This window comes from Podarcis pityusensis (assembly GCF_964106645.2).
Source record: "Podarcis pityusensis genome assembly, chromosome: 15".
NCBI classification, from domain to species: Eukaryota; Metazoa; Chordata; class Lepidosauria; order Squamata; family Lacertidae; genus Podarcis; species Podarcis pityusensis.
This window is the reverse complement of record NC_138040.1, coordinates 1,052,619-1,076,745: the sequence shown is the minus strand read 5'-3', so window position 1 is coordinate 1,076,745 and position 24,127 is coordinate 1,052,619. Positions and strand designations below refer to the sequence as shown.

At 48.9% G+C, this 24,127-nt stretch overlaps 1 protein-coding gene and 1 long non-coding RNA gene across 3 annotated transcripts in view; one reads left to right on the top strand and one right to left on the bottom strand.

The window, feature by feature from the left end:
• MYO1C (myosin IC) overlaps window positions 1–16,969 on the bottom strand; it is a 42,003-nt gene extending 25,034 nt beyond the window's left edge. The window contains exon 1 of one of the 2 annotated variants that reach the window (XM_080984146.1): window positions 16,839–16,969. In XM_080984146.1, the coding sequence (XP_080840272.1) occupies window positions 16,839–16,955 (117 nt within the window). In that variant the 5' untranslated portion in view covers window positions 16,956–16,969. Of the gene's footprint in view, window positions 1–12,588; window positions 12,745–16,838 lie in introns of those variants that run through there. The other variant, XM_080984148.1, reaches the window with a different exon arrangement.
• On the top strand, window positions 12,851–18,700 carry LOC308464674. Its single transcript, XR_013980123.1, has 3 exons — window positions 12,851–12,978; window positions 14,155–14,268; window positions 17,159–18,700. It is a non-coding gene; the product is annotated as an uncharacterized lncRNA (long non-coding RNA).
• Window positions 18,701–24,127: the final 5,427 nt, after the last annotated feature.

Below are 24,127 nucleotides of genomic sequence, written 5' to 3'. Positions count from 1 at the left end.
AGAATATTTAGGGGGGGGGAATTGTATTATTAGGAGATTTTAATGGAGTAGTCAATCCAAACATGGACAGAACAATAAAGAAGAAAGAAAAGAGGCAGAACAAACTCCCAACTATGTTTTTCCAATTAATAGAACTCCTGAATTTGTTCGACAAATTCTTGGAGGTTTAAGAATCCAACAGAGAAAGAATTTACACATTATTCAGAGCCACATAAATCGGCGGGATGAATCAACGCGATCTGGACAACAAAGGATTTATTAAATAATATTACAAAAGCAGGAATCCATCCAAGCACAATTTCAGATCACAGTGCGGTCTGGGTTAACTTTAAAGGGAAAGAAGAAAAGGTTAAAAGGTGGCAACTTAATGAGAGTATGCTAAACGATGAAAAAATTGTACAGAAGGCCAAGCAAATCTTAGAAGAATATTTTAAGTTTAATTTAAATCAAGGAGTAGATCTAGAGACGGTTTGGGACGCGGGTAAAGCCGTCATAAGAGGTTTCTTTATACAACAAAACGCATTCCAAAGGAAAACAAAGGAGAAGAAGAAAATGGAGATCTGGGAGGAAATTAGAAAAAAGGAAAGGATCCTTTTCCAAAAACCAGATGATGAACTAATTAAGCAAAGTATAAAAATTTTACAGACGCAATTCTCCATGATAATAAATGAAGAGATAGAATGGAAGATAAAATGGTTGAGACATAGAAATTTTGAGTTTGCAAATAAACCTGGCAAACTTCTGGCCTTGCAATTAAAGAAGAAAAAGGCAGATAGAATTATCAATAAAATTAAAATTGAAGACAAATGGATTCAAGAAACGAAGGAAATTAGTAAAAACTTTGCTAGTTTTTTCGGAAAACTATATAAAGAAGGTCCAGAGACTCTAGAAAAAATAATTGATTATTTCGGCAAAAATAAACTACCAATAATACCTAAGGAAAAAACTGAAATCTTGAACTCACCAATAACAGCTATGGAGGTGCAACAAGCTATACAGAGATCAAAATTAGGAAAGACACCGGGCCCAGATGGTCTTCCAGCTAATTACTATAAAAAGTTAGAACAAGCATTATTTCTTCCCATGAAAGACCTAATGAATAATATTCTGGCAAATGGAAAGCTTCCGAAAACCTGGAAGGACAGCTTTATTACTCTTATCCATAAACAGGGAACAGATGCCTCAAACATGGCCAATTACAGACCCACTGCACTGCTAAATAACGATTACAAGATATTTGCAGACATTCTTGCAAATAGATTAAAAATGGTGCTGAACGAGATAATTCATAAAGATCAAACCGGATTTCTTCCCGGACAATTTATGCAATCCAATATTAGATATGTGATTAATGTATTAGAATATTTGGATATTAAAATTGATAAACCAGCAGCTATTATGTTGGTGGACGCTGAAAAAGCTTTTGATAACGTGTCCTGGAAGTTTATGAAAAAATTAATGGAAGAAATCGGACCGGGAGAAAATATTTGTAAAGGAAAAAATGCCATCTATTCGGAACAATATGCAAAACTCATCATCAACGGAAGAATTACTGAGGAGTGCAAAATAAACAAGGGAACAAGGCAGGGCTGCCCACTGTCACCACTGATATTTATCTTGGTGATGGAAGTCTTGAACAATCAGATAAGAAAGGATGAGCTTGTTAAAGGCATCACTCTGGGAAACAAAACATATAAAATTAAAGCTTTTGCGGACGATTTACTTGTTATGACTGAAAACCCTAAAGAAAGTCTGAAAAGAGTGCTGGAATTGATTAAAGAATTTGGAGATGTGGCAGGCTTTAAACTGAATATAACAAAAACAAAAATGCTTGTTAAAAATGTAACCACAGAAGAAAAGGACGACTTAGAAAAAATATTGGGCCTGAAAATCTCTTCAAAAGCGAAATACTTGGGTATTTGGATCACCCCCAAGAACATAAACTTATTTCAGGATAATTACACCAAAACTTGGTTAGAGATTAGAAAAAACTTGGTAATCTGGAGTAAACTAAAATTAACATTTCTGGGTAGGATTTCCATTATAAAGATGAATGTGCTTCCAAAATTAATCTTTTTATTTCAAATGATTCCGATACTGGGTGAAGCAGGTTGTCTCAAGATATGGCAAAGAGAAATTTCCAAATTCCTGTGGGAAGGGAAGAAACCTAGGATTAAACACTTGATCTTAATAGACATAAAAGAGAGAGGAGGCTTTTCCCTACCCGATCTAAAACTTTACTACGAGGCTGCCTGTTTCACCTGGCTAAAAGATTGGTGCACGTTGCAGGATCCGGACCTCCTGGACCTGGAAGGTTTTGACAACCGTTGGGGATGGCACGCCTACCTAATATATGGAAAAGCGAAAATTCATAAAAATTTTACCAACCATATAATAAGAAAGTCACTCTTTGCTGTATGGGAAAAATATAAAGACCTGATGGAGCCTAAAGTCCCGTGGTGGACTTCTCCAGTAGAAGCCATAGCAGTAAAACGGAAAAATACTCAGGAAAGCTGGCCAACATATAAAATACTACTGAAAAATGAGGATAACCAAATAAAATTAAAAAACTTTGAGGAGGTAAGGGAACACATTTCAGACTGGTTCCAATACCATCAGTTATTTGGAAAATTTAAATCTGACAAACAAAAGGGGTTCTCAGCAGAAATTTCCCGATTCGAATCTGATCTTGTAAACTCTAAAAGAAAAACTCTTTCCAAAACTTACTGACTCCTCCTTGACTGGACAGTCAAGGAGGAGGAGGTAACAGTGGCAATGGTGAGGTGGTCCCAGGATTTTGGCCATCCAATAACCATGGCCCAATGGAAAAATTTATGGAAGATCAATTGGAAATTCACAAACTGTTACACAATTAGAGAGAACTTTCAAAAAATGCAACATCGATGGTATCTAACACCATGGAAACTTTCAAAAATGCATAAAAATGTGTCAAGTAATTGTTGGAGATGCGGAGACTCAGGAACATTCTACCATATGTGGTGAATATGTAGGAAAATACAGGTATTCTGGGAGAGTATACATGCAGAACTGCAAAAATTGATAAAGATCTCTTTCAATAAAAAACCAGAGGCCTACCTCCTGGGAATAACAGATTTGGATATTCCACAAAAGAGGAAGGGTATCTTTTTATATGCGACGGCGGCAGCAAGAGTTTTGATCGCAGCAAAATGGAAGAGTAATGAAATCCCCTCTATACAAGATTGGATCCAAAAGCTGACAGAATATGCCAAATTAGATGGTTTATCAGAAAAAAATAAAGAATAAATCAAAACAGGAATTTGTTTCTAAATGGGAGGTTTTCAAAGAATATCTGAAAAATAAATATAGTAGTTTAAATTCTGTTGCAGCATTCGAGGAACTTTAGTGATAGTTGCTAGGTAGATAGAAGAAATTAGATTTATTGAGAATAAGTTTAATTATGGAAAAAAATGTGTATTGGCAATACGTAATATGAATTTGAAATATGGAATAGACGGGAAGTTGGGTCTTTAGTGTTAAGACCAATACATGTTTTATTGTTTGCCAAGAAAATTATGTGTCTATGGTTATTTTTGTAATTTGTGTGTAATTTGGTATTCGTGTTTTTTGTGTGTGTTTTTTCTTGTTGTATAAATAAAAAGAAAAAGAAAAAAGAAGAAGAAAAAAAGAAGAACACAAGAGCCTGCTGGACCAGGGCGACGGCCCATCCAGCTGGATGCCCCAATGGGAAAGAGGCCCTGAGAGCAAGAGCCCGTCTCCCCTGCCAAGGTTTCTAGCCAGGAGGACTCAGGCGAAGCACTGCTGCCTCCCTCTGTGGAGGAAGAGCACAGCCATCCATAGCCTTTACCCCCTTGTATTCCTCTAATCCTCCTTTAAGGCTGTCTGTCTAATCCTCTTTTAAAGAGCAGGTAATAAAGTGAATAAACAATAAGCTACAGAAATGTTCATCCCACGGGGAACAGTCAGGGGAGCCAAGGAGAACGCCCCCAACCTCTCCCAGCAGATGGGTGTGGAAAACGCCCCTTGAAACAGCCCAGATCCCACCCTCCTCCCCTTTTCCTCCTCCGGTAAGCAAACATGGATGGCTCCCCCAGGCCCTCCTGGCTCTTCCTGCTGCTTCTCTGCGGAGACGGCACCTTTGCACGCCCTGAAGTTTGGAGGAGTTCCCCTCCCTCTGTCTGTCTCTCCACAACCTGGGACTGCTCAGCACCTGCCCATGAAGCCAGAGCTCTCCAAATTCCTCTTCCTAGGAAGGCTCCCCTTATTGGTGCTGCTGGCCAAACACTCGTGACTCATTCTTTATTGCAGGATCCCAGCCAAGGCACACGGAGCAGAACAAACACGTCTCTGGGGACCAGAGTGCCAAGGCAGTGCCCTACCCAGACAAGGGCAGGCGAGGTTCGCCCTGCCGTCTCGTGAACTCTGAAATGCTGAAACCTTCTCAGAACAAGCACCACCAAGTCCTGCAGGGGCTTTTCTTACTCAACGTGGCTCGGCGGGAAGCGTCTGCTTGCCGTGCAAAAGGTCCAGGCCCAGTGGCGTCCCAGGCAGGGCGGCTAGCAAACTGGAGAGCCACCAGGCGGCCAGCCAGAGGGACCAAAGGTCTGACCAAGGCAGCTTCCTGCACTCAGCAGCTGGGGTGTGGCTGCCGTTCTGCTCCACCATGCCAGCCTCTTTCCATCATTCCTTTCAGATTGTGAGTCTGCTTGACTTTAAGTCCCAGATGAAGAACCAAGCTGAGCTGTTCGGTTGCCTTGCTGCCAGCTCTGTCTGGTCAAATAAAACCAGGTCCCCTTCCGATTCTGCTTGTGTGTCCCCCCATCTCACATTACACAAAATGCAGAAACCAAAATTATCTCAGTCAACCATCACACGTCCCCTGCTAAATCAGGGATGGGAAATCGGCAGACTGTCAGATGTTGCTGGACTCCAACTCACATCACGGCCAAAGATGATGGGAACTATAGTCCGACCAGCATTCAAAACTTGCCAGGCGCTGGGCGCATTTTGCCCCTGGCTACTGGCCACTTGCAATGAAGTGAAGATGCCTGGGCGCCAGGATGACACCTGACGTCTTCACCACCTGGAGGTGCCTGCCTGGGGATCCTTGGATCTGGACTGTTTTCACACACTAGCAACGCAACCTGTTAAGATTCTATCTGTGATATTTTACCTGCACAATCAGAATGATTTTCAGGAACCAAAAAGTCATATTGAAAAATATGACTTTCAAGGCATCTGGTGCCCAAATGGCAACTAGGAATTTAGTTTTGGTGACAGTAACCCTGGTTTAAAGAGCCATTTGGTGCCTAGTGTATATATCTGAGTTTCTAACAGAGTCCAGCGTTATCTGGAGGACCACTCAGGCAGTGTTCAAAATTCCCCAGGCGCAAGGCGCATTTTGTGCCTGGCGCAGGTCCAATTGCAAGCAAGTGAAGACGCCTTGTTGCCAGGTTTCATGGCTGACATTGCCACCATCTGGCTGGTGTGCAGCAGTTTTCTGTTCCTGCATGCTCACGCATCAAAAGACGTTGCTGCATGCCAGCCAGCCTGCCAATCTGTGGCGATGTCTTGCACCTCGAAAAGTCTGGGTGCCATTTTTGCGCCTGGATGACACTCCAGGATTCCTGAAATGTAGTTGCTTTGAAGCAGACGTTAAGAAGAGACAATATGTTAAGGAGCTTAACAATAGAGTAGAGTGTTTTGAAAACTCAAGTATGGTACCAATATTTATATCGTCAACACCAAATTAAACATGCGTTAACAGTGTTGCTGACCCCTCCAGAGGTGACTAGACATTCTGTTTTAACACCCATAGCCCAGGTCTCAGAAACCATTTGGCTCCTACCTTTCCTAACCCAGTTTCTCACACTGACCGTAACCTAGATTCAAGGTGCCATTTGGCGATAAGCTTATCTACCTAATACTGCACCCCGACACTACAGATCTGTTTTACACCCACAATATATACACACATGAAAGGTTCAGGGAGCTATGGACACTTCTGATCCCAGAGGCTGGACCCACAACTGCAACAGCCACCTGCACCTTTTGCCGCTGTCCTTGCAGAGGCGCTGGGGCGTGGGGCAATCCTGCAGCGCCTTCTCCAGGAAGCGTTATGGGGCAAGGCGGGGGGGGGGCCCTGCCTGGGCTGCAGACTGAGATGGCAGCTCTGCTTCCAGCCTGTCATGGCAAGCCCCCCCTCCGCACAAGTCAAGCCCATGGAATGAATGGAATGCAGTTTGTGTCGAGATCTGGCGAGGGTGGGAAAGAGGGAGAGAGCTGACTTCAGTCCTACTTTCCGCAGTGGGGAGGAGTGGCAATGCCAGCCTGTGGAGAATCTTGCTGAAATTCCTCTCTTGCACGGGACCCAAGTGGGGGAGAGGAGCAAGGGAGGGAAGAAAGAAAGAAAGAGCGCAGGGCCCTCCGCAACAATGCTGGCAAGGAGAGGAGAGCAGGAAGCACCCAGGGACAAAATGTCAGGAGGGAGGCTTTCGTTCTCCCAGAGCCCTGAGTGCCTGGAACAAGACGCAGCGGCTGGTTCTTCCTGCCATCCCCACATGCAGGGAGAAGGGCCTGGGTGGGGGAAGCTGGAAACCTCCTTTGTCCAAGGAAGAGCACAGGAACCCACCAGCCTCACAGGTCCCAAGCCCTGAATCCCTACAATTCAAACTCCAAGGCAGTAAGTGGGACCAAATTCCCAGGGCTGCGCTGAGTTGCAGGCTGGGAAAAGGCTGGGATTTGGAAGAGCCAGGAATGTTTTATGTCCTGTATGTAAATGATTTCTATTCTTAGCAGCCTTTCCCCTCAAGAACCTTCTTTCTCTCTCAGCAGAAGAATCTCCCTTGCCAAATATAAAAGTGTCTCAAGTGGTCTTGTTCCAGAGGACTTCAGCCTCACCCCCACCCCCACCCCACCCAGGAATTTCCCATGCCCCCTTCAGCTGCCACTCCCAGCAAACAACCCACAGATGTGGGTCCAAGCCCCACCCCAGAGGGCAGATGGTCCTTCTCTCTCTGACATGCCGCATTCTCATCCCACAAGCTGGGGGGAGAGGGGGGCAAGGCCAGCCAGGGACAGGCGACTTCCTAAGGAGCCACTCAAGCCAGCTGGAGGGTTTGCTCTTGACAGAGCGCACACAGGGACCCCAGCAACCTTCCTGGGCACAATGATGGCGAGGGCTCACGTAAGGAGAAGACACATTCAGGCACCTTCAGTTTGCAGCATGTTCATGATTATCGCCTGGAATAAACAATGTCTTGTTTTGCTTCTCAAAGGCACCAAAGGATAAGAACAGAAGAAGAGTCTGCTGGGCCAAGCCAAGAGCCCACCTAGTGCAACAAACTGCTCTCACAGGGGGCCAACCAGATGCCCATTGTGGGAAGCCCGCAAGCAGGATCCAAGCACAAAACCCTCTCCTCTCCCGCAATTTCTAGCAACTGGTATTCAGAAGCATCACTGCCTCTGACCGTGGAGGAAGAACACAGCCCTCCGGGCCAGTAGCCATTGATAGCCTCCTCCTCCTCCTCCATGCATCTATCCAAGCCTCTTTTAAAGCCACCCACATTGGTGGCTACCCCTGCCTCCTGCAGGAGCGAGTTCCACAGGTTAACCATGTGGCTTGTGAAGGACTTTCTTTTGTCTTCTCCAATTCACTGGATGTCCACAAACCCTTGTACCACAGGGGGAGAAAAACCTCTTTTGCCAATATGCAAAACGCCCCATCGTGTCCTGCCTCACTCACTTACCTAAACCAAAAAGGCCCCCCAAAGTTGTAACCTGACCTGATAGAGGAGTCTCTCCACACACACCCTGTTCATTTTGGTGCCCCCTCTCCTTTTAAAATCACTGTTCATTGTTATTACCTGCAGTCCTGCACAGCAGTTTGAGCCCACGGCATTTCACAACAAAACATCACCCTGGCCTTCAGTTTTGGAGACCCCAATGTGAGGCTAGCACTTCCCTGACCGCAGGAGCATATTGCTTTGTGACAGAAGGCAAAAAACAAAACACAGGTGATCATTTGTTGCACTATCCACAAGCTGGCAGATACCTTTGGCCCCTCATTTCCAGGACTGTGTGCATAATAAAGGTTCTCCATAATAAACTCCACCATTCTCCACCAAATGTGTTTGGCTGCCTTCTTCTGAACCCTTTCAGGCTTCAAAATACCCTTTTAAAGGCAGGGCAACCAGAAATGTGCACCATATTCCAAATGTTTTGTCTAATGTTACTGTGAAAGCGGGAGTTTCATTTTCACTCTCTTTCCTAACGGCCCAGGCATGGCATTTGCCTTGTTCACAGCTGCTGCTGCTGCTGCTGCACACAGGGTCAACATCTTCATAGAGCTATTTGCTGTGTCCCAAGGTTTCATTGCTGGTCAGTCACTGCCAGTTCAGACGCCGGAAGTGTAGATGTGAAATTTAGATTATTATTTTTTTGCCCCAACACGCATCACCTTCCACTTGCTTACAAGGAATTGCTTTCCCATTTTACTTCCCACTTGCGGGGAGGGGGGCGGAATCAGTGGGAAAGAGAAGTAGGAGAGAAGACTCTGCCTTGCACATCCTGCATAGAGAGGTGGACCTGAAGGCTGAAGCACTCTGAATTGAATCCCCACGCAGCCATCCTGGGGTGAACATGAACCAGGCTCTCAGTCTAATCTACTCCACAGGATTGTTGTGAGAATAGGATAAGCCTCTGCCTGCTCGCACACACGCTTACTGAAGGAAGAGCAGGATGAATGAAAAAGCACCTGAGTTCAAGGAAGGGAGTGCTCACCAAGCTTTGTGTACAACCAGCCAGCGGGCTGCCCCTCCTTGTGGGAGATTTGGGCTCTGTTGTGACAAGCACTAGACAAGGACGCAAATAAATGTTAGGCTCCATCTGTTTAACCTGGGGAGGAAGGGAGGCTGGGAGGGCAGAGAGACCTGCAGAACCGCATCTGAATACGCACCAGCCTCTTTCCAGGATTAGAACATCACCCTCCCTCTTGTATGAAGGGCTAACACTTCATTCTGCATTGTCTCAGGGATCTCTCCGTGGTTCTTCATTGGGTGAGACTTAGGCAAGTGAAGAGAGGAAAGAGAATTGACCCAAAGGGCTCCAAAAGTGTTCATCCCGCCCCCACCTTCAAAATGGCAGGGGGCAGGAGGCTCTGGGCGGGGAGAGGGGGCAGGAGGGAGGAGAAAGGATGCCCTGTGCTTTTCAGGAGTGAAAGCGCTGCCCAGGCCCAGCTAAATGCCACCAAGAAGCCGAGAAGGACCTGAGATGCAGCAGGTGGTGTGGGAGCAAAGCACACAGCCCAGGATATAAAAGGCAGTTCAATCTAAAACCAATAATCCACTCCCTTGGAAAAGCCACCAGGCAGGACTCCTGCCAGGCCCTCTGGGGAGGCGAGGGGAGGGGCTGGCTCCAGGATGCGGGGAGGCCCCATGGAAGCCCTTTACCTGTCAACAGGATAAGGGCTTCCACCCAGAAGCTGCTCAACTGGCCCCAGCGGCAGCCAGCACTGCCTGTTTAAACGACAGAAGCCAGGAAATTAGCCAGGCTGCAGCTAAGCGAGTTAGAGGCATTGTAAGCTTGCTCTTATGTTATTAAACCAAGCTGGCCGGGGAAACAAAGGCTCAGAATGTGCACGGCAGGCATGATTTCGGGGACACCAAGTCTGGCCAACAAAATGCATTTTTCCTGCACAAAGAACGGCTCAGAACTGACTGCACCGCACCAGCAGCATCAGCCACTGGTCGTGAAGGAAGCCCACCCAGAACATCCAGCCAGGACTCCGCTCTCCTGGAGCAGCAAAGGCTTCCTTCTGGAACCACAGCAGAACAGGCTGCAACTGAGACAGTCCCTCCCGCTGTGTCTCACTAGCAAAGAGTCACAGCTCCAAAGTCCTCCTGGGATCATCCATGAGCACCACGGAAGTGGGCAAGGCCTTCCTCTCTCAGCAGCAGCAGCGCTGCACCCAGGTGCCCCTCCCTCAGAGGCACCACAGAAAGCAGAATCCGCTTCTCCCAGCATTTCCGGACAGCGCTGAGAAAAGAGTTCCATCACTCTGCTCCTCTCCATCACATCCCGAGACGCCAGCCATGGTAGTTTAGGTACCAGCTCTGCATCAAGCTGGCAGAGGCTTCAGACCTGCAAGCTGGCACCAGCATCCAATTTGCAAATGTTCTGGCAACCTGACATATGGGTTTTTTCCCCAGCCCAACTCACAAATGTAAGATAAGGGTTTTTTTAAGTGCAGTGAATTCAAAAGCTGCGATCGGGAACCAATACTGCTCTCCTCCATGCCACCCAATTTCTAAGGGGAGGGGGAGGAACTCTGCAGATCTCATCCACTTATCCAAGGCACAAATGGGCAGGGGGGAGGTGGAGAGAGCCCATGTCTAAGAGTTTCTCATGCAGACACAGACTGCCATGCCCTTATCACACCTCCTTGGCTGAGACCCCCCAACCCTCCGTTCCCCTGCGCTGCAACTGGGAGCCAGGAGACCTTCAAGCAGCCTCTGCAGAGGTCACCTGCTATGCTTCCTTTCCTCTTTGCATCAAGCCACTCTTGGCAATGCTGATTGTGACTAAGAGCTTCCATAACACTCATAAGCAACAGGAAATAAGAGCCCAGCAGCTCAGCCCAGAAAGATTAGGTAGCCCACCCTGAGAACAAAAAAATCCCCATTGGGGCAGTTCTTGACTTTCCGCTCAGAGTCCAGCTTCCCTGACCCAGCAGCTACTTCTGTAAGCCAGGTCAAAACCCTGGGGAAGGGGGGAGAGTGTGTCTGTGTGACTCCTCCTAAGGCCACGGGGTTTCCCTGCAATCACCAAGCACTGGAATGCAAAACGGAATATGAAAATGTACACGCCTAAACCCTGAGCAGAGCAAGAATACCTTCCGCTCTCCCAGGACGTCCACTAAGTAAGCATCCCGCCTGCCCTTGCAGCTGTGGATTTGCTGACCTCAGGTCACTGTTAATTAATGCCAAATTCACTCCAAGGGCTCGGCCTACTAACAACCTTGACAGAGACACAAGTTGCAAGACACCCATACAAAGGTGGCAGAGTCCAACTCATTTTCCTTTCCAAGGTCACCGGAGGTTTCATCCCTTCTGGCCGACCCTCACCCTCACTCACACTGCACTGAACAGCAACCCCAACTCTCACCAGGCACTTGGAAAGCCACACACACACACACACACACACGCACACACATGAGCAGATGAATCTCCACTCCCTCAACAACACAACTGCAAGTCTGGTCAGCAGGATATATTATGGGACCTCGCCTGGAGCTGAGTCCCAAGATAATCAAAGAAACACAAAAACATAACACAGTATAGGAATCCTCCTGGCCTGCATCTGGGATTTGATGTTCCCATACACTGTTATATACTGCTTATACATATTTATACTATATATGAGTGGTTCCCAATTGGCGGTTCGTGGACCCCAGCGGATCCATGTAACCCACCCAGAGGGTCCTTGTCTCCATTCACATAACAAAAACTACCATAGAGATATCAAAGTTTTCAAAAGTAGGAGGTCCATGTTTTGGCTTTTGAAAAGCATGTTACTTTGGAATCACTTATAATGAGGCTTTAAAAAGAAATATTATTAAAGTGACTTGCCCAGTGGAAAGTTAAACATGGGAGTATAATATGATACGTATGGGAGCAGAGTGCCGCTTGCTGGTTTCCCACAGGCATCTGGTTGGGAGAAGGTGCTGGACCGGATGGGCCATGGGCCTGATCCAGAAGGCAGCCTGAGTGGCTACCCAGGAGAAAGTCCAGTTGAGGCCGAATCTGCCATGTTGCCTTGCCTTTTAACACAGCCAGAGGCCCCTGCTGCACCCAGGAGGGAGGTGGGCTTCACACCTGAGCTCTGAGTGGGGGGTATTCACGTGTAGCTGCTGCCTGGCATACAGGACGGGGGTGGGGGGTGGAACGGATGGCAGCAAGTGGGTATGCCGTGCCATGGCCTGCTTCTCCAGGGCCACCATCCCCCTGTGCCTCAGTTTCCCCGCCTTCCCTCCGGGAGAGCAGCCTCTGCGGCCTCGTCTTCTCCCCAGGGGAAGGCGAGCGTCTTCGGCGAGGCAGCGGCTGGCTGGCAGCAGACGGATTAGGCTGGGGAGCAAGAGCCACGCTTCGCCGCGGGCAGCCCAGATGCCCTTCCGCTTTCGGGCGGCGGCGGCGGCGCCCTGGCAGACCCGCCCCGCCCCGGGGCAGCCGCCTCCCTCCTGCTCCGGCGCAGCCAACTCCGGCGCCGAAGCGAAGTTGTTGGCGGCAGAGCCAGCGCGGAGGGGCCTCCTCGGGAGAAAGCGAGACCCGCCGCCCCCCGGGAGCCCCCCGGGGAGGGGCCGCATTCACACGGGACACGTGGAGACCACCTCCTCAGGGTCGGAGGAGGCGGGGCTGCGGGCGGGACGCGGAGGGGGGAGAGGCGCCCCGCCCCCTCGGCCCCTCGGGGGTCGCCGCCGCACGCGAGAAGGTCCCGCAGCTCCGCCGGGCTGCCTTCGCCCCCGGGGAGACCCAGTCCAGCGGGCGGCGGGAGAGGCGCTCTGCCCATGCTCAGAGGTCCGTCCTGGCCTACCTTGCTGAGTGAGCTGCTGCCGCCTGGCCCTCCTGCTCCGCCGCGCCCTCCTCGTGCCCCGTCGGCGACGCTCGCTCCAGCCGCTCGGTCGGATCGGCGGCGGCGGCGGCGGCGGCAATTGGGGCTCCTGTCACGGGCCGGGCGGAGCCGTGGCAAGGGCGGAATGCGCCTGCGCGGCGGGGCTCGCGGGCCGGCCTGACTCGGGCCCTCCCGTGGGGGGGGGGCGAGGGCAGGAGAGCGGCCTGGCCACGCCCCTCCGCGCCTGCGCGACCCTCTCTCCTCCCCCGCCCCCGCGGGCCTCTTTGCGCGGGAAAGGCGCGCGCGCGAGAAGCGCCCTCAGGACGGGGTGTCTCGGTGTCCCTGAGGGAACTTTCTCCGCCGCCCCGCTATGTGAGGCGTTTCTCCGCCTCGGTCGCGCTCGAGGGGCCCCGGGGGACCATCCGTGGTGGCCCAGCCTCGCCCCCCGGGAGCCTGACACCCGCCCTCAGAGCCGCCGCTGCTGCCCGTCCGAGTGGGCAGCGCTGAGCGAGGCCTGAGCGGGTCCGAGGCGAAGGCCTCCTCACCCTCCGTGCGCCCCGGCCTGCCTCGCCCTGCTTGGGCCGGCCAGCTCTTTCCAGAGGAGCCTCCTCCTTGTTCCCGGAGGGCCTCTTTGGGGCACGGCGAGCCTTTAATGCTGGCGGGGACTTTTAAATACAACTTCTAACATTTGTCAACTCCTGGAGGAGGAAGAAGAGAGCTTGGGATCTGCTCTGCTCACGTGAAGAAAGCAGGAGAGAATTGCAATTCGCCGCAGCCCTTCCCAGGTGCCCACTGCAAGGAGAGCAAACTCCGACCTATAAAATAGATGAGGGCTCTGCCATGCAGAAACCCCAAGGAGACTTTCGGTGGGATTTAGCCATATGCTGCGGGTTGCACAGCACATACACTATACTTAGGGGCAAAGTGGAAGGGTGAACTCCCTTGCAAAAATTGCCTTTTGCAGTTCCCCGCCACCAGCAGTCTTTGCCTTTGCCTTGTGGTTCATTTGAGCCCAGCCCTGCTTGCAAATCTGACCAGTTTACAACGTGTCAGGCTCTGGCAGTTGGCAAGTCCACAGTTTGTTTGTAAAAGGTTGTGGGTTAAGGCTCGGACTTCTCCAATGAAAGGTCTCGGGTGACAGAAGTGTAAGATACACCTGTCTGGAGAGTTGCTGCCAGTTAATGTGCCCAGTGCTGGGGCAGATGCTTTAGCCTGTGAGGGAGCACCTTGTAACACCTGTTTGCTCACTTTGCCTGAAGCTCTGCAGATTTCTAACAATGATGGGGGATAGCGAGGGCAAGGACAGTATTGCACTGGAAGGACTAACAATCCATCTTAGGATAAGACAGCTTCCAACATAAGGGTAGCTGACAGGCTTCTGATAGGGTTGAGTCTTGCCTGTTTTCAGATGCTCCCAAGTGAGCTGTTGGCAGCTAATAGAGCAGCAGAGTGTTATTTTAGTAATAAAATATTTCAAGTTTCTTATTTTGAAGCATCTGGAGACAGGACATTTAAAAGTTCTAAGTGCATTTATGCTCACAATGGCAGGCTCTTCAAACTACACAGCTCTTATTCCCCAAGAATCTCGAGTGTCGTATTCAGAATAGTAGAAGACTGTCTGTGGGTCCATGTCAGAGCTATCCGCAGTACTTCAGCTAAGAGGTAAATTCTGTGTTGCTGACCTGGTAAGGATTTCTCCCCCCCCCCCAAAGTCACCAACAGTTGCACATTTCTGTTATTTTTAGAAGGACCTAATGGACTCTTAAAAAGTAGAGACATCACCTTGCCAACAAAGGTCCGTATAGTAAAAGCTATGGTTTTCCCAGTAGTGATGTATGGAAGTGAGAGCTGGACCATAAAGAAGGCTGATCGCCAAAGAATGGATGCTTTTGAATTCTGGGGCTGGAGGAGACTCTTGAGAGTCCCATGGACTGCAAGAAGATCAAACCTCTCCATTCTGAAGGAAATCAGCCCTGAGTGCTCACTGGAAGGACAGATCCTGAAGCTGAGGCTCCAATACTTTGGCTACCTCACGAGAAGAGAAGACTCCCTGGAAAAGACCCTGATGTTGGGAAAGATGGAGGGCACAAGGAGAAGGGGATGACAAGATGGTGGGACAGTGTTCTCTAAGCTACCAGCATGAGTTTGACCAAACTGCGGGAGGCAGTGGAAGACAGGAGTGCCTGGCGTGCTCTGGTCCATGGGGTCACTAAGAGTCGGACACGACTAAACGACTAAACAACAACAATGGACTCAAAAAAGCTGTGCTGCTTCAAAGCCTTGCAGAGAATTCCAGCCCCCCCAACCCACAAAACAGATATGTCACCTAGGTCCCACATGAAGCAAGAAGTAAGAGTGCATGTAGACCCCATTACTCTGAACCCCACCACATCCAAGTCACATCACACACAAGATCACATGTATAACACAAACAGCAGTGCAGCGCAGCATATTAGTGCAGCATATCAGCTAAAGGAGAGATAGGCATTCTAGGGAACGTGCCTATTTTATAGATGGGGAGCACTGAGGCTGAGGAAGTAAGCATGTAGAAAACATTTACCCCAGTTAATCTCATATTTAACCAATCCATAAAGGCAGCCAGGGTGGGGGGTGAGGAGGAAGGCAGAATAGAAGATGGCCTGGTGCTAGAGGAGAACGCAAGAGATTCATAAGAGAGAGTGGGGGCAGGGAGAGGGAACCAGGAGCTCAAAAGAATGCACAGGCTCCAGCATGTGGGGGTGGGGAGTCTGATCTACATTGCACTCTCCCAGCTACTCCCAGATTAAGTCTTCCAATGTTGCCACAAGTGTCCTGCCAGCAGCAGCCTCCAGCCTTTTCATGAGTGGAACTGCTGCCATTGGACTACAGTGGTACCTCGGGTTAAGTACTTAATTCGTTCCAGAGGTCCGTTCTTAACCTGAAACTGTTCTTAACCTGAAGCACCACTTTAGCTAATGGGGCCTCCTGCTGCTGCTGTGCCACTGGAGCACGATTTCTGTTCTCATCCTGAAACAAAGTACTTAACCCGAGGTACTATTTCGGGGTTAGCGGAGTCTGTAACCTGAAGCGTATGTAACCCAAGGTACCACTGTACAGTACTGGCAAGCCAACCCTGCTGCTGTCACCACAAGCTCCATCAGCAGGCTGTGGCAGCCCAGAATGTTACTCACCCTCTGAGTCCTCTTCCCCACAACCATTGTCATTTCACATTGGCGCATTGGCTGGTACCACATGGGCACAGGAGCTGTCTGAGAGGGCAGAGATAAACAACCACAGCAGAGCCAAAGGGGGGGGGGAGAGAAATCCTGCCGTTATGACAGGGCCTAGCACTTGTTACTAGGAACATCCTGGAGAGTGGGGAAAGAGTCCCAGGGTAACTTGAGAGCCAAATCTTGTCGCCAGAGAGCACAGGGCAAGGAAGACTCCCCTGTGGCTCCCACAACGGGTATAGCCACTAGTGCCCCACAGCCCAGCCCATGGTCCACCACAATAGACACTGGAGAAGACCAGCTGCAGGCAGAGCAATAATCGTTCATCTGGACTGTATAAAGCTAAGAGCCAACATCCTTTGGCAATGCAGGCTGTTAGCTTTTGGAAGTCCCAATAAAGCCAGAAACGTCCACTCCAACCTTTGTGACCTCTTGAATTTGGAATCCTGCCTATGTCACCTGCACAAAGAGTTAGAAACCTGCAGGCAACCTTAATTTAAAGCAACAGAGCAGATATTGGGAGAGATGTGTAAAGCCCAAACCAACAAATGCCTCCTCTTCACACGTATGGTATTCCAGATCCAATCATTCACCAACATAGAGACGGCCTGAAGCCCAGCTAATTTTACACAGCTCTTGGAGCCTTTTCCTTTATGCCCCCGCCCCTGATACTTGACCACCTTGACAGATTTCACTGTGTTTCCTTTTAACTTGCTATAGCATCAGTCCAGTGGTCTGAAATATGGACACCGTTGTTTCCTCCTTCCTCTGGCCTTGCAAGGGCCAGTTTTCTCAAAGCTTGAAGTTGTCACTGGGTATTGTCCTCACTCTCTTCACAAACCATGCTAGAATGTCCCTTTCCATAAATGCAGCAGTTCCCTTGCACTGATAGAACCCTTCCTGAATTGTGCCTCCCTCTTCGTGTTTGTCTGTGCCAAGTTACCAAAACAAGAAAAGGAAAGCAGGTTTAGGCAGCACAGGAAGAGCCATGCTTACAGGCTCAGCCCCTCGATCCTGACCAACCTGGCAAATCATTTCTCCGGTGGGGATAAACTTGGTCCGCAGCTCCATCCTCCCAGGGTTCGGTCTCTGGTTTTCACCATCCCTCTGCAGCCGGCGGACATCGAACAGTCCTGGCATTCTCTGAAGGAGCAGCAGCACAATAAACAGCCTCCTTGGCCCAGCAGCGGAAGAACCGGAGGCCCGTGTTTGTACAAGCTCTAGGTGTGAGCTCAAGCAACAATGCAGTTCAAGCACTTGTTTCCACGTCCTTTCAGCTGTTCCAGGAGCCTTTAATTTATGTCTTTGCTTATTGCTTTTAACTCCAATGTTTCTTCTCTCAGACCCAGGGGACTCTGGAGACCTGGATGGACGTCTGCAATTTTTGGCACCACCTTTGTGACCTTGGCTGTTCTGCCCTGAGAAGGTGCAGCGGAAGGGCTCTTTTCCTCTCTGGGTACATCAGCCCTCCTGGTCCCCCTTGCCCAGCCGGCGCCAGGTGTGTCTTTCTTTCTGTCAGACCTCTTCCTAAGGGGCAAAGCTTTGTGTGCTAATTTGGTAAATTATATGTGAAACTTTTCACCCAAAGGCTCCTGAAGTCAGCAAGTTGTTTTGTTAATAAAAAACAGTGGAAACACCATAAAAAGAGCTGCAAACACATATACTATATATAAAAAAGGCCACCACTGGCAGTAGGCAAACACATGGCAGTGATAATCTGATCTGAACACCTGCGTGACAGTCTTTACCAGTCTGTGAAATGGCCAGGGAGAAGAGAGGCTGCGCCCAAAGGAAGGAGAACCAGAGTCTGCACTGGTGCCACAGCCAAAAAAGACCCTCCCTGAATGTGAACAGCCTCAAGGTCTATTGATGAAGGGTGATATACAAATTTAATAAATAATAATAATTTGGCCCCCTCCATGTTTCTGCTGGAGGGGAAGGTGGGATGTGGAGCAGGGCCTCCCCAGCAGTTCTCAGAACGGCAGGTGGGATAACCAGGTTTAACAACACTTGGGACTAGAGATGATAACCAGCACTTTGAACTGGGCTCAGAAAGAAATCAGGAACTGATTAAGAGGGAACAACAATTTGCCCTCTCCTTATCTGAGAGGTCTTCTATGTCATCAGCCGTTCCATGACAGGCAGAAATTCTACATGCTCGCATTTTGCCTGCCACCACATCTCAATGCTAAGGAAAAAAAATTTTTTTTTGAATTTCTGCCTGTTTTTATGTAAACCACCTTGGGAATTTCTTCTGGAGGACATTATATTGATATCTATAAACAGATAGAGAGGAACAGAGGAAATCCTATAAATCTCCACCAGCTGCAAAGCCCTTGTCAAAGATAGAGTGGTTTACAGTAGTTGAAATATGTGACCAAGACATCATGGGTGATGAAAGTGGCCAGATTTGCCTTCTCCAGGCCAGACACAGCAGCCAAAGCCCAGCTACTGCCAGCATCTGACTCCAGGCAGGCTCAAAAGAAGGAACACTACCCCTTCCAGAACAGGCTGTGTCACCGCTTCTGAGTCTGCTTATGTCTTTTCCAGAATAAGTTTCCCATTTCCAAAGCAAATTCCTTGGTGGGAAGTACTTGCCAACAGTTTCTCCTTTTCCTAAAAACATGGAGCAGACTTGAATCTCTCTTTTCCTTCAGAAGTGGTTTAATGGATGTGCCTTAAGACCCAGGCTGAAACAAAATATAAGAACAGGTTTTAAGAAATAGATGTAAAATGTGGGGGGGGGGGACCAGGAACTAAACGAAGGTGGAAAGGAGCCAAAGAGCACACTGAGGAGAAAGGGAGGCTGGGACACAGCTGTCCAAATATATTCCCCCGAGATAAGCAATCCAAAAATAAAACTAGTTTATTTTTGTTTGGAAAAATGTACTTTTAAGTAATTTATTTGCTGAAACTTTAAATGTTGAGGGGTGATGAGCATGCCCAGAAATACATATGTACCATATTTACTTGAATCTAATGCTCACGTTTTTTGGCTAAATTACGTTGCAAAAATCAAGGTGCATTAGATTTGACAGCACATTTACATTCGCCAGCAATTCCTTTTTTTATTTCAAGGTTCTGAAAACTGAGGTGTGCATTAGATTCAGTGGTGCTTTAGACCTGAGTAAATATGGTATATGAAAAAGAAAAACTCTCAGCTGTTACTGTTGGCTTTTGCTACCCATCTGCCGCCTTTGCTGATAAAATTGAGCTTATATTAGTGCTAGAATCACTCCTGCTAAGGGTTCAAGGTGGAGTTAGGGTTAATTGGTCTGATTAATCAACTGAATCCTTCATCAGAGATTGAAATCCCACCTCTCTTAAAAATAGACTGGTATCAAGCTCAGCTGTCATGTACACTACCCAAACCAGGGTGGGAAGAGGCAGCCTTGCCCAGGTATCAAACTTGTGTTGAAAGAGAAAAGTTGCCTTCTAGTATAAAATAACAGTGTCCTTTCAAAGACTTCATGTTTTCCAAGATGTCTCACAGTTCTGATGAATCTTATATTTATTTATGGAGCCACCTTGGCTCTGGTGTGTCACTGGCTGTAAGAGAGAGTGGCATAGTCCCAAATGCAATGGGACAGTGAGGAGGAGGACGAAAGGGAAAGGTTTTGAACTTGGTGGACTTAGGTAGGAAACCTATACAGAGGTTTGTTTGCAGAAATCAGAGTTAATTAGGCATCCAGTGAAATAGCTAAATATACTTCAATTGTTGACAGTGCAGTTGAGAATGCAAGGGTGTCACAACTATGCTGCAACCTCCCTCCCTCTCTTGGTGGGGTGCCTGGTCAGTCCCCATTCAGGTTTTGAAGGAAGAGAGAATGGAGGAATGATCTGGTGGACATACACTACTGATTTCCTCCCACGCTGCAGTGTTACCCTGCAACTGCTTCCTGATGGGGAGTGCTCTGGAAATTCACCCGCAAGGGCTGTAACTGCCTCTTGGTGATGAGTCCCGCCAGCCTCCGTGAACTTTGTCTCCTGCTTTTCAGAGAAATTGCCTTGCTTGGTCCACGTTCCAGGATAATCAGGTAAGACAGGAGACAATGTTCTGGGACTCTAAGGCTGGGCCGTCTCAAGGAAATCATAATTTAGTTTGCAGGAAGCAGTGGGGAAAGAAACAATGGCTCTTATCAGTGGATATTTTAGGGTCCAGAAAACATGCGAAATATCTTGGAAACATTTCCTGTTTACATAAAGCTGTGCTATGTAAATGCAGAGGTTCACTATTTATCCCCAAGAGAGGGGGTGACCATTGATGGCTCCTGCCTGCGTTAAGGGATGGAGAGGGGGGAGCAAGCTGTCTGAAGAAACCTGCAATGTTTCACTTGCTACCCCTCTGGCTGAATTGTCCTCAAGTGATTTCACTTAGGCAACTTGAAAGCAGACAAATGTTTTCTTTGAGACACAGCCTATGGAAGACTGATGGAGCCAGCAGCTGCCAAGTATCTGACAAATGGGCGGGGGGGGGGCAGGGAAGGGTCATCTGGCAGGAGTTCTTCCTGCCCAAGAGAGAGCTTGGCCTTCCTCATCCACACTGGCAGTTGCAGCATGCTGGCCTCAGCAGGTATTTGTCATTCTTTCATGCCATTGCTTGGGACACATACGCACACACTGGGGGTCCCCTTGCCATAGCATTTTATGCACTTTCGGAAGCCACCAATCAGAATGCAAGGACTTAATTGTAGAGCCAGAGTTTCCAGCACCCCAGCCTGTCTACCACTAACAAGGAGAAGCTTGAAGGAGCCTGCAGATTTTGAATTGGTGGAAGACGGTTGACTCAACCTCCTTGCCTAAGAGGAGTAAAAAGAGCAGGGACTGATTTCGAACTAAGGTTTGAGCAGCCACAATCATGTGAAAGCCTCCCAGCACAGCACCGTCAAATTTGACCCACTTTAACAGAAAGGTTGCTCCCAACTCTGCTAACATAATTAAGTCACATTACTTTTCTTGGTCACCCAAAAGTTCCCTTGGAGTCTAGTTTTTCTGCTGCTCTTAGCTGAAAATGGGTGTATTTCCCCCCACACCCTGCCACATGATGATGATTTTGGCTGTCTTTGGTTCTGAGGATTTCACTAAATAGCTGATAGTTAAGTTAGCAAAATCTCCTATTGCAAGTCATTCCCGATGGTGGCTGGTGCCCCCACCCTCAGGCTCCCATTCCCTACTTGCTCCTGCTCCAACTCTTCCCAGCAAACCACACCAGCTACTTCCCATCAGAGTGAGGAGAAATGGCTGGTCCAAAGCCAGAAAGCAAGCCCATGGCAACTGGAAAAAAGAAAACCCGTGGACACAATCAGTCCATGACTTCTTGTTACTTCCCTAGTACAGCTTGGTACCTAAGACTTAAACAAAAGACAGTTATGAGTCTGTGGCTGTCTGATGCAGTGCCAGAAAAAGGACTCCTAGGCCTTAAGCAGTTGTGCAAAAAAGTTGCAGATGGATGTCGGTGCTGGGTGTTTACAGAGGAACTGCAGCTTGGGTGAGAGAAAATCAGAATCACTTTGGGAAGAAATCCTTGAAAGAACATTCTGCTCTGTCCCAAGAGGAAAGACTCCCCCTGCCCCCTCTACACGCACGCACCCCTGCCCAACCCTCTAGCCTCTTTCCAGGCCCAGGCTGGGAATTAAAAACCCCACAAGACACCTCACAGACTGCTCTCATGCCTCTAACATGCAGCAGCCAGGCCAGGCAGCTTTACCTGTGCTGCTGCCCACAGACAGTTCAGGAAACAGAGCAGAGGAACCCTCACCCTCGCTGCAAAATCTTTCTCTGGCTCTGAAACCAGGAGGATTGGGAGCGGAAGAGAACTTGCAGAAATACTGTCTCATCGCTCTCAACACTGATGGCCCACTTTGCTGCCTCCAGGGCATGTGTAGTTGTCTGTCAATCAATCGGGTCAGGGGCCAACCATCTTCTTGGCAGGCAGCCATAACTGGCTTCTAGGGCAGGGCTTTGTAGGAAGATTTCTGCAGGCAAGGAAGGAGGAAGCGAAGCAGTGTGGGAGCAGCTTTATCTGGAGGGTGTGTTGAGTGGGGGGGGGGGCGCAATAAGGAGCTGCTGCCACCTGCTAGGCCCAAGTCCCATTGTGCCAGGGAGGAGCTGCCTGCTGCTCCCCCATGCAGTCGGGTGGACGAACCAAAGGCAATGGGACAGGAGCAAGCAGCAGCTTCTGCCACCACCTGCCCCCCCCCCCCCCCGTCGGAAGTTTTATCTCCTGACGCTTCTGCTTGTTTCAAGTCTACTGTACTTCATTTCAGTAGCAACCCAGATTCAGCTTTTTTAAACACACACATCAAAACTCTTCCTCTTTGCATTGTGAACCTCAGTGGCGATTTCTCCTCCCTCCTACTTGCTTTGCATTGGCGCTTCTGCAGTGCTGCTAGTGGGGTGGGGGAGAGCTGAGCCAGGCCAAGGAGTTCACAGCATCTTACTAGATCACAAAAGAACACGAAATTGTTTTAGAAACCCTTGCCAGCTGGTGCCCTCCAGATGCCTGGTGCTGTGAGCTGCAGGCCATCCTATCCGGAGGGTGCCAGGTCACAGAAGGCTGTATCGAAGCACATCTTTCCTATCACTGTAGCACTGCTTTTGGAGGACACCATGAACAGGATTGTTTCAATCCATTAACCAGTGAACAACAGTGCCGGGAGGGGGAAGGACAGATGTGAGAACTCCTCCCAGTTTTCTTGTATGCCTAGCAGATTTTTTAAAAGTTGCCTAGTTGTTTCCATGTTCAAGCCTCTCCTCAAATACTTTCCAGTCTCCCTCCCCTCCGCCTCTGGCTCAGTCATCTCTTCCCTCTCAGGCTCCCTGCGCCTGCCCTGTGGAGCCAGCCACTCCCTGCCTGGTTATCTGCTTCCATCCGCAGCACAGGCCCTCTTCCTCCTCCCACCCCATGTTGCACTCTGCCACAAAGGCATGGAAAAGCCACAAGCTGGGAAGATTTAATTAGACGACTTTCCACTGCAGCCGGTGGTAGTAGCATTGTTCTGCTGAGAGATTAGCTTACTAAAGACAGATCCACCCACTCAGTTCAAAAGTGTCAGCAGTTTTCCCTGGCGCATTTCTGAACTGGCATTTCTGAAGCAAGTGATCAATTCCGGTCTTGTTTTGTGGTCTCGAGGATCTGTTCTCCCTTTGCCAATAGGAGCCAAAACAGAAGACTCTTTTGAGCTGTGAAAAAACTTTTCGTGAAAAAATATTCCCACTTCCTTTGCATCCCAAGTTTGAAGCGGGGAGTGGGGGGAACCTTCCCAGATAGGCGTCCCCTGCCAATGGCAGTGAGCAGGGCCATCTCTTTTCACGCTAACAATCTCCACGTCTCCCCAGCAACCCCCTTCCCCCTTGTGCAACGGCATGCACCAGGGTTCAGGACACACACAAGCCTCACTTAAAGGCAGGCGCACCCTATTAATGGTAAAGACTTCTGCACTGCCATCACTCAGAAGAGCTTCCAGAGGAGAGACCACGCCCGAAAAACAGCTGGAACCGTTTCAGCAGAATCTGCGTCCTCTGCAGTGCCCCCTCGTGGCTCAGAGACAACAGCAACAACAACTGGGAGGCAGAGTAACTATCAGAGTTAACATTTATTTTAATATTTCTTCTTTAAACCATTTGTGATTCACCTCAAGGGCTGCAAGACAAGTTACCATCTAAAATAAAATAGTACAGAAGCACAATACAAACTAAGTAGGGAAGACAAATAGCAGCAGCAGCAAAATACAGCAAATAACAGGTATGGGGTTGGGGGAAATACAGTTGTTACTTGGTACCTAAAACATGATTAAAAAAAAAAGTTGATGCACTTGAAAGTGTATCACAAAAGCAAGGCACCAGCACAGAAAACACCCTGTCCCAAATCACCACCTGCCTGACCCGTGACAGTGAGGTGCCAGGAGCTGGACCTTAAGACAGTGGTCTTCAGGAACCAGCAGGTTCATATGGGAGGAAGCAGAGCTCCTTCAGGTACCCTTTAAGGAATTAGGCTTTAAAAAACAGTAGGAGAAGCACCTTGAACTGCATCCAGAAACCAACAGCAACCCAGTGGTAGTCTTGTAAGTATTGCCGATACATATTCATTAGCTTGGACATTCTTCCTAGGCAGTCCCCCACAGTTCTTGGATGTTATCAACTGCAGATGTGGCCAAGTAATTACTCAAGAGGAGATGCACGCTGGTAACCAATCAAAGCTGATGAGAAGTGTTTCCTACCACTTGGGTGTCAACACCAGGACTAGATTTAATGGCAGATTTAACTGTGAACCAGTTTGGTATGGAGAAGTGTGACCCCCCATGCCACAAGAC